Source organism: Acipenser ruthenus, chromosome 7, assembly GCF_902713425.1.
Source record: "Acipenser ruthenus chromosome 7, fAciRut3.2 maternal haplotype, whole genome shotgun sequence".
Classification (NCBI taxonomy): Eukaryota; Metazoa; Chordata; class Actinopteri; order Acipenseriformes; family Acipenseridae; genus Acipenser; species Acipenser ruthenus.
In genome coordinates, this window is record NC_081195.1 from 43054572 (window position 1) to 43065402 (window position 10831).

The 10831-nt window shown below is 39.1% G+C and overlaps 1 protein-coding gene across 4 annotated transcripts in view; it reads right to left on the reverse strand.

Moving 5' to 3' along the window:
* LOC117416074 (apoptotic protease-activating factor 1-like) overlaps positions 1–2477 on the reverse strand; it is a 74065-nt gene extending 71588 nt beyond the window's left edge. For 2 of the 4 annotated variants that reach the window (XM_034027114.3, XM_034027112.3), the window contains exons 1-3: positions 2248–2477; positions 1126–1298; positions 610–799 (exon numbers count right to left, since the gene is read on the reverse strand). In XM_034027114.3, coding sequence (XP_033883005.3) covers positions 610–799; positions 1126–1263 — 328 coding nt within the window. In that variant the 5' untranslated portion in view covers positions 1264–1298; positions 2248–2477. The remainder of the gene's footprint in view (positions 1–609; positions 800–1125; positions 1299–2247) is intronic. The other 2 variants (XM_034027113.3, XM_034027115.3) reach the window with 2 other exon arrangements.
* Between the last annotated feature and the right edge of the window lie 8354 nt (positions 2478–10831).

The following is a 10831-nucleotide window of genomic DNA, read 5'->3' on the forward strand; positions in this document are numbered from 1 at the left end:
GTATAAGGGCATCTGATAAGAAATTAATTAATTAAATTAATAATAATAATAATAATAATAATAATAATAATAATAATAATAATAATAATAATAATAATAATAATAATAACCCCTATATTGGAAGCAGACCCGACAGCAAAAGTAAGGCTATGAAAGTGGTATCATACCAGCAGAGAAAAAAATAAACTCCACCAGCAATAATTCATCAAAAAGACTGAATGCATGGTATAAGTATTCACCATCCCTTGCCACCATGAGAAGATTAAGGGGAAATGATTATCTGAAAGAGCAAGGAACATGTGGACAGGACAAATATTAAAGACGTTCACAGATAGAAATCAAATATGGTACTGTAGATACATGCATGCATATTTATCAGTATAAAGAGGAGTTAAATACAAAGAGCAATACAAACAGTATAGGTAGACAGATTAGTTTACACATCAATGTATTGTATTGCATATCCCTACTTATGTACTTCTGTATTAATTGGTATGGACTATATATTTAAAATATAAACACAGCAATGTTAAATTATGTTTTTCATGTAGTTTTCTTTTTTTACCTAGTTTAGGTAATATGCTTATAATATAAAATAACTAAACTCACCAAATGGAGTTCCTCCATCTAAAAAACTCTTCTCTGCAGCTGGCGAGATGAGTGGAAGGTCCTTTTGTAACATGGAGGCCAGGTCTCCATAACCTTCATGTAGTAAGGCATTATAGAAAGATATGTAGGCATAGTTATCTTTTTTCAAGATTAAATTAAGTAATGCAACTGCTTTTTCCTTTCGTGTTGTCTGAAAATAAAACATATAAATGAATGAAATGCACAGTGAGCTTCACTTCATAAGCACCAAGACAGTATGCAATACAGTCGAACCCTTTTAAAATCCCTTTCAACATTAATGTTATCATGAGTTTATTATCGACACATTGAAATGTGCCAGCCAGAATGTCAATAAGGACAGTCAATAGGGGCCAAGCACCTGAATGTATTACTTTGGTTATTACAGTATTTTGGTTAATATTCACCCCCTATCCTTCTTATTAATAGCTGCATGTTTTATATGTAAACATAACATAACAGAAACAGACTATATGAAAAAGGGCTAAGAAAACTTACACAGGCTTTAACCTTCTCTTCCTCATCTGTGTTTAGCACTCCATCGCTAACCATGTGATCCATGATATAAGAAGCCTTTATATCTTGCTCCAGTTTGGAAGTTGAGCTCAACAAACAGCTGCGGGCCCTCTCGTCCATTTTTTGTCCACCTGAATCTACACTGAAGAATACATCTGCAAACAATTAACAAGCCTTCTTAAATTTCGATTGTTTCTAACAGAGATGGCTGTTTTGGGTAATAGGCATGTATCTCATTTTGTTTAAACTTGATAACAGTCAATTGTGAAAACTCTTTCCTGACATAGGTGTGGTGTTTTACAGTACTTGGTGAAAATCAATTTTCTGAAACTTTAGTTCTTACGGTTAATACAGTTTATTCACTACATGCATAAAGTGTTTTGGCTATTGTATCAATTTACAATGTGACTATCCTCCTTTGGAGACACTTGACACTCCTTATAGACCTCTAAGTCTTAACTTTTTTGTTGCCTAATCTAAACTGGGATACATTTTTGCTTGTAATGGAGTAATGGACAATTGTGTCACATACTACATGGGGCAAAATATTTCACATCTAGGATGTCAGTTTAAAAGTATATTTAAGAATGCTGACACACTGTCTTTTTTTTTTTTTTTTTTTTTACTTTCAATGTGGTTTCCTTGGCTGTCAAAGATCTTTAACCATGACATTTACACTCTCCGGGAGTTTAAAAGGTCACTGATTTACACCTGCCCCGTATCCGATTGAGAATAACAGAAGTTGCATACGTTTTCAACAATCTACAATCCGTGAGTAACGAGTACAGCCAGCTGAGCCCTTTCTGGCGTTAAGGAAATGCAAGCACTGCACTTAACATCAAAACATCGCTTATCGTCAACAGCTTATCATCAAAACGTAAGACTGAAAGTAAAAGTAAAAATATATATATATATAATAAATAAAGCTTTGGATTACGGAAGGTTTATTTGTTCATTTAATACCATACACTGTCATTTAATAGCAGTATTGTTTCCAGATTTAAAAGAACAATATGGTACATAACATATATTGTAGTCTATGTCGCTTTCGTCTACGTCCGTATACTTGTGCATTTTATTTTTCTACATAAAAAAGACACTTACCGAAGATAAATATTTTTGTTTTTACGTTTTCCTCTACGTATTGGACTGTTAATTTCTAATTTAGAGTATACATGCTGTCAGCTCCTCCAAATGTATTTTTTTTTTTTTTACAGTTCACAAGTTTTGTACGATAAAAATCATAATAGAATACATTCGCTTCTACACTTCTCAATTTACTTCCTACACAGTAAGAGGTTCCGTCTCTGGGAATACCCAATGAGACACCTCTATTCGATCACGTGAGTGAATGATCTCACTTTTGAAATGCCTTCTTCAGATGCTGTATCCAGGGTAGAACCCGACTTCTTGTTCGGCTGTCTTCATTCGTATGTCAGCGCTGTTGTCGCCGAATTGTCTGAGAAACGTTATTGAGACCTAATTACAGTCTGAGAGGAAAGTATTCGCAGGTGTATTTTTTTCTTTTCTTTTTTCGTTTTGTTTTGTTTGTTTTATCAGCATTGCACTGACGTATTTTACTGCATTGCCTTTGGTCAGTACAGTCGTGATAGCATTTTGCACTTAGCAACTTTGTTTTATACATTCTACTTAGGAAACTCTGTCTGGGTCAGGTAAATGAGAACTGGGATGTATTCTATTTGTAATATTTAATTTTGAGGCCAGATACCCTCTACAGCAGGAATAGTTACCCCAGTGACGGTTGATATTTGATATTCGATATTCGCGCATTCACTACATTCTAAATAAATGTTCATATGGCTCTACATACAAACTCGCAAAAGAATGTTAATTCGCCCCATGTCTCATTGACAATGCGAGTTATTTATCTCTAGTTATGCACTGGCAAAATACGAATATATATATATATATATATATATATATATATATATATATATATATATATTCACTTTATATTGTACGGTAGCCTACGTCATATATGGGCAGCAGTGTGGAGTAGTGGTTAGGGCTAGGTAATTGTGTGTAAAAATAATGTGATCTGTATAATGTGAAATAATGTATAACGTGATATCTTGTAACGATTGTAAGTCGCCCTGGATAAGGGCGTCTGCTAAGAAATAAGTAATCATAATAATGGATCATAGCTCCTACATACAAACTCGCAAAATAATTCTATTTCACCCCATGAAAGATGCCATGCTATGGAGAAAATCCGGACATGTCTCATTGATTTGCAAGTTAGTTAGTCTAGCTATATTCACACTCACAGTAACACAAAGGATGAATTTGAATGCGGCAGTTACTGTGAGAGAAAACTTGCAGAGAAATAGAACAACAAATGAACGGGTAGCATTAATGACAAAACATGATTATTAATGCCGTTGTAAGAATGAAAATAATTAAATTCAATATACACTTTTTTTTGCAAAGGTTGGCCCTACTACTACATGTTTTTAATTGATACCAAACAAGAATTGTCATAAGAATAATAATAATAATAATAATAATAATAATAATAATAATAATAATAAATGCCAGTCTTTGCTTTGAAACATGATGATTTCAATTTAACTAAACCCACAAAACACAACTCGTCTATATGCATGTTTATTAATTGTATTAGATTGTAAGTTGAAAACGTGTATCATATGTTTCTGGAAGTTTCAGTTTGTAGTGCTGAAAGAACAGCTCTGCGTAAATGTATCGTTTCTAGAGCAAAGAAACTTGTGAGAAAATCTAAACTAAAATGGACTGATTGTAACAAATTTTAAAAATAGATATGAAGGAAAATCACACAGGAGAAATTACATAGCCTACTCTATAATGTACAGTGGATATCTATAGATGCGTATTTTATGTGTGCATAACTAGAGATGAATAGCTCACAAATCAATGAGATTTGACTTAATTTACTCCATAGCATGACATCTTGTGGTGAAATAGCATTCCTTTGCGAGTTTGTATGTAGGAACTATGAACCAGTATATGACGTAGCCTACTGTACAATGTACAGTGACTATCTTTGCATGTTTTGTGTGTGCATAACTAGAGATTACTAACTCGCGGAGACTTCAGTCTCTTGCATTGAACCCGCGAATGCGAGTGATGCGACCTCGCAAAGTTGGTGGTCATCTTCTCTTTCAGGGAACCGTGGTTACATCCGTAACCTATCCTTCCCTTTCAATTCGAAGATGACCACCAAAACAATTACTTTTGGGAATATACCAAAGCCGTCGCGAGGGAGAATGAGTGGACAGCACATGAGGGAGGTCTCGCTACCACCATCTAGTGTTGGTGGTGTGAGCATGCAACCTCATGGTGACTAATGAAGGCATAGAGGGATCTACCAAATTAAGTCGGTAGAACCTGGTAAATGTATGCAGGGTAGTCCAGCTAGCCGCAGTACATATATCGGTCAACGAGGCACCTCTGAAGAAGGCCCATGACATAGCCACACCTCTAGTAGAGTGTGCGGCCACCCTCCCAGGTGGGGGTAGGCCAGCATTAGTATACACAGTCGAAACTGTGTCCACAATCCAACGGGACAGTCGCTGCTTAGAGAGGCTTGACCTCGGGTCCTTTCACCATGACAGACAAAGAGTTGGTCAGACTGACGCAGCGCTCTCGTTCTATCCACATAACCTCTCAATGCCCGAACCGGGCAGAGGGAATTCAATCTCCGATCCGTCTCCTCTGCAAAGGGAGGGGGATGAAAACCCTCTAGTTCCACAGACTGATTCAAGTGAAAAGCTGTAATAACCTTAGGGAGGAAAGCAGGGTTTGTGCGCAACGATACCCTGTTTCCATTGTTCTAAATACCCATACAGGAACTGTGCACTGACAGTGCCTGTAGCTCACTGACCCACTTAGCGGAGGTCATAGCTAATAGAAAGGCTGTCTTCAAAGGGAGATATTTCAGCGCTGGAACTTCAGTCTCTGAGGCAAGCTCAAAGCTGGGGTCCGTCTTCTGTGTCAGGTCTTGTTCTTGTGTCTCTTCCCATAGGAAGGACTCCTCATCCCAAGAACCCGCGATAGAAATTGCATCCTGTTTTTCCTCGCTCAACACCATGTACTGCTCTGAAATGCCTGGAGCGACCATCTGCTTATCATCCGACTCCAGTGTATTCGGATCCAATCCCATTTTTTGTTCTCATTAGTGCAACCAGCCCCTGGAGCAGCGGGTAGTCCCGTATGTTATTTAGTGGACGATTCAGTACTCTACATACTCAAAGATGAAATGAAGAAACCAATCATAACCCATTTCTTTCAGAAGAAGCCAACTTAAGAATGTTTAGTGATTGTATTTCTTATATTAATATTGTTTTTCTGCTGACAGTCCTGTGCAATGTGATGTTTAGCTGCGATACGTTTTCGTAAGCAATGGCAACGCCTACTTCCTCCTACAGCATATGAACAATCAGTGTTTTCCGCAGCAAACTGATTCATAGGGTCCCTGTTCATGACGAGAAAGAGTGCATCCTTTCGATATGTTTGATTGGTCTCGCAGCAGTATGGGTGAAAATAGACTGAATGGCCTTTCCCTGCTATATGTCCACAGAGACATATCCCAAGAGGAAGTGTGACAGCGTTTCAATAGATCAGGCCATAGGAGGATTGGCAAACTCTATTTAAAGTAAAGCTTCTAAATCAGTGTTTTTAATCATGGCATCATACAGTCTCAGCAGTCTGATCAGTCTTAGCACTAGTATCAGCAATCTTACCAGTCCCAGCAGTGGCAGCACCAGTCTTACCAGTTCCAGCACCAGCTCCAGCAGATGCAGCACCAGTCTTACCAGTCCTAGCAGTGGCAGCACCAGTCTTACCAGTCCAAGTACCAGTCTTACTAGTTACAGCAGTAGCAGCACTAGTCCCAGCAGTGGCAGCACCAGTCTCACCAGTCCCAGCAGTAGCAGCACTAGTCCCAGCAGTGTCAGCACCAGTTCCAGCAGTAGCAGCACCAGTCTTACCAGTTGTAGCATCAGCATCACCAGTCTCAGCATTAATTTCAGTAGCAGTCAACCAAACGCATGTCTCAATAAACCCATCTACTTATTCATATTTATAAGTTCTATTGTTCTTGTCCTTTTAATATCACATATTTACAGTGTGAATAGGGTAATTTTAGGTTGGTGTTGTTTTTGCTGGGAGATTTGTTCAAAAAAATATGTGTCATGAAATTTCAAACATCATCCAAGGTGAGTCACTGGGTAAAAAGAGTTAGCGACATATTGCTTTGCAATTTGCATTAATAGTCTCCAGGCTCCATGAACAGGATATGTAGGTTTTTTGCTTGTTTTTTTTAGACAATAATTTGATTTTTGCCTCAGTAAAAATCTATTCCTAACTATGGCCCTGAAAACTGTTACTTAGTTCCAACTGACCCACAACCTTTTAACATAGTTGCTGGAATGTTTAAATTGAGTTACGATGCTGCTACAAGGCTGTGTGTTAGCGGCTTCTCAATGACCGCATGAAGCATGTGAAGCTAGTGATCTAATATAAATGCTGGTCTCCAATAAACCCCAGGTCTGCTGGCAAATACTGTAAATAAACTTGTAAATCAATGAGACATGACTTAAAATACTCATTGGCATGACATCTTTCATGGGGTGAAATAGCATTCCTTTGCAAATTTGTATGCAGAGCTATATGGCCGATTTTCTGATGTAGAATGCAGTGAATGCGCGAATATCCAATATTCAATATCAACCTAACTTCACCGGGCTAGGATAGTTTACGTGTTTTCAGTGTATTGGTGCAGCAAAAGTAAATCAGCCACAAGCACCATTTCACTTTTAATTTGTAGTTCCCAACACTCTTAGGTAAAATGTAAAAAGAAAAGTCAATACCTATGTGGCAAAGTGGTTAACAGTGTGCAGGTGTAGGAATGCAGCGGTGATCAATAAACAGACAGACAATGGTAATCCAGGTGCAATAACGATGAGAACAGGTTATACAGCGGCATGTATTACTCTGTTGTTAATCCCTGGGTTGGTCCCATAATAATAATAGTCCCGTTGCTAAACACCCTCACATTGTGCCGTAGTTCTTCACCAGAGTCTCAACCAGCTCCACATAGTCTTCGGCCTTGTGATTGCCCAGGAAGCCCCGAACCACTGCGACAAAGCTGTTCCAAGCCGCTTTCTCCTTACTAGTGAGCTTCTTGGGGAATTCATTGCAGTACAGGATCTTCTTTATCTGTGGTCTGACGAAGACACCGGCTTTGACCTTTGCCTCAGACAGCTTAGGGAAAAAGTCTTGAAGGTACTTGAAGGCTGCCGACTTCTTATCTAGAGCTCTGACAAATTGTTTCATAAGGCTCAATTTGATGTGCAGTGGTGGCATCAGCACCTTCCGGGGGTCCCAGCCGTACTCCTCATACTTCAAGGCGTCCAGCAAGGTCTTGATGCTGTTGTAATCCTCTTTCAGGTGCACCGAGTGAGCCAGGGGAAGAGACGGGTACTTGTTACCATTATGGAGCAGCACGGCTTTGAGGCTCCTGGATGAGCTGTCAGTGAAGGACAGTATAACGAGAACATGATGGGAGACTGATTGTGTTACATAGTGGAATCATTCTGTCTCTGTCACAACCTATCATACAGTAAGAGAAATAAATCGCCAAAGTAAGGTAAAAATGTCCTTCTCCTTTTTCTTCCAACGTTTTTTTTTTTTGTTTTTTTTTGCAAATTTTTGCAGACCCCAGACATTTTTATCCATGCATATGTATCTTACAGGGCATCCGAGTTTAATGACCATTAACTTGTTTCGTCAATATGGAAATATACTAGGGAACGCATTTATTTTTACGTCTGTATCATTTATACTAAATGATTTATTTCTGTTTTAAAATGGAACATTTGCCTGCAATTTATATATATATATATGTGTTTGTTTGTGTGCTATGTAGTTTTGTTTGTTGATTGTCAGGACTGAGGTCAGAGTGATTTATCATGCCAAGGAGCAGCCGCACTACTGCCAGCACTTTCACCTTGGACATCACACACCCCACACTACTGAACTGGACACTTCAGCACCTGAGCACCTGCACTTTCCACCACCCTGTAAGTGCACCAAAGAGCTGAGAGGGACTCGTTCTATTGAGACCTATGATTTATAGTTTTGTTTATTTGAACTGTGTTCCCATCAATAAATTACGCCCCTCTACCATTGTTGGTATTGGGGTTGTTTGCACCTGTACCTGTGACTCTGTGACATCTGTTCCACCACCACACCATCACATTGTCCCAATCGTTTCTTCTAACTTGTATCAAAAACACAAGCTAAGTTAGAAGAAACAACTGGGGCAACCTTGGCCAGCACCAAGCAAATAGGCACAACTGTCAAAGTGGTGGGGGCCAAAGTTGCTCCAATTTTTTCTACTAACTTGGCTTGTGTTTATCATGTGTTTGATAACAACAAGCCTAGTAGAAACAATTGGGGCAACTTTGGCCCCTACCACTTTTGTGCCTTTTGTGACAGTTGTGCCTATTTGCTTGGTGCTGGCCAAGGTTGCCCCAGTTGTTTCTTCTAACTTAGCTTGTGTTTTTGATACAAGTTAGAAGAAACAACTGGGACAACCTTGGTTCTCATTGGTTTTACAGTTGTGCATATTTGCTTTGTGTTGAGCAAGGTTGCCCCAATGGTTTCATGAAACTTGGTTTGTGTTTTTGATATCTCTATTTTTTTTTTCTTTTTTTTTTTTTTTAAATTTAGTCGTTGCCAATTATTTTTATTATTTTCTCCCAATTTGGAATGGCCAATTATTTATTACGGTCGGCTCACCGCTACCACCCCTGCGCTGACTCGGGAGGGCGAAGACGAACACACGCTGTCCTCCGAAGCGCGTGCTGTCAAGCCGACCGCTTTTTTTTCACACTGCAGACTCACCATGCAGCCACCCAAGAGCTACAGCGTCGGAGGACAACGCAGCTCTCGGGCAGCTAGAGGCAAGCCCGGCCAGACTACAGGGGTCACTAGTGCGCGGTGAACCGAGGACACCCTGACCGACCTAACCCTCCCTCCCCCCGGGCGACGCTCGGCCAATTGTGCGCCGCCCCTTGGGAGCTCCCGTCCTCGATCGGCAAAGGAATAGCCTGGATTCGAACTCGCGACTTGCAGGCTATAGAGCGCATCCTGCACTCATGTGGAGCGCCTTTACTGGATGCGCCACTCGGGAGCCCATGATATCTCTATTTTAAATGGCTGGGCACTTTTAATAACTTGGCATTTTTTCACATTTCCAATGTGTTTTTGTTTCAGATTTTTTATTACATTTTGGAGATTTTTTTGGGGGGGGTCAAGGTTGCCCCAACTGTTTCTTCTAATTTAGCATGTGTTTTTGATACAAGTTAGAAGAAACAATTGGGGTAACCTTGGCCCTCATTGGTTTTACAGTTGTGCCTATTTGCTTTGTGCCGGGCAAGGTTGTCCCAACGGTTTCATGAAACTTGGCTTGTGTTTTTGATATCGCTACTTTAAATGGCTGGGCACTTTGGAGAACATGTGTTTCAGACAATGAAATACTGGGGTTGAGTTTCAGGTTCTGTTATTTTGCGTGGAAGAAACTTGCATGTAAATGGAAATCTGTCTCTGGGTTTCGGCATCCCAATAGAATCCTTGTTATTCATTTCTGTAACACATCTCCCTGTTGCAAGTCAGTTTCAGTCACAATGGGCAGGCGAGCAGATTTGGCACAGATGATACTGTCTTCAAGAAACATACATTGCTGATATTTCACAAGGGACATGACTGCATGGGTATTCTGGACTTCGACAACCTGTAGGAAAATCTCTGGTTTACATACAGGTTTGTCCATTAGAGGAAGTATATAACAAATATGAAAACATACAGTGATCACTTTTTAAAAAAAAAAGATAGTGAACTGAAAACACACTGTAGATCATTATCTAACGTATGTACATGTAATAATGTAAGTATGTAGTGTGAATATCTTCTGCTAAAAAATGTCCTACCCAAGTTGGATAAGCAGTTGAATGTGAGATACTGTACCTATGTAATTATATTCTATCAAAGACAGCAACATCATTATTAAGTGTAATGGAGCCAAGTCCTACTCTGGATCAAAGTGCACAGTCTATTAGATGAGCTCTACAGTTAACTTTTCTGTTTGCAGAGAACCTTGCATTCATGTCCTCCGCTTATCTAATCTGGTTCACAAAATTGGTTCATAGCACAGAACAAGCACATTTACCCCACCCAATACACTGTTGTCATTTTCTTAGTTCAAAACCTAAATATTTCTGAAACCCATACAGTCTCTGTTCTGGAAAAAAAATATAATCAGTAAAAAATAAAGAAAATGGAATAAAATAAAATAAAATATGCTTATCATTAGCTCTAACAGAGAGGCTGCAGGCCACTTGAGCAAGCTGTTCAATCAATATGGAAGCATGTTTTAATGAGAATAGACAACTCCCTTTAGAATTATCTGTCTTTTGTTAAAGTTGTTGTTTATTTTAAATGTCCATATGTTGTAACTTTTTGTTTGTGAAGCCAGTTGTTGTTGCCATTATGACTGATTTGTGAAACCTCTGAGTTGAATTCACTTCAGTGCAGGGGTTTATTGAATCAGGGAAAATGAAATCTTTAGTATATTGAAAACCGTGGATTTCTAAGTGGGAAATGAATATTAAAACTGCAATTTAAT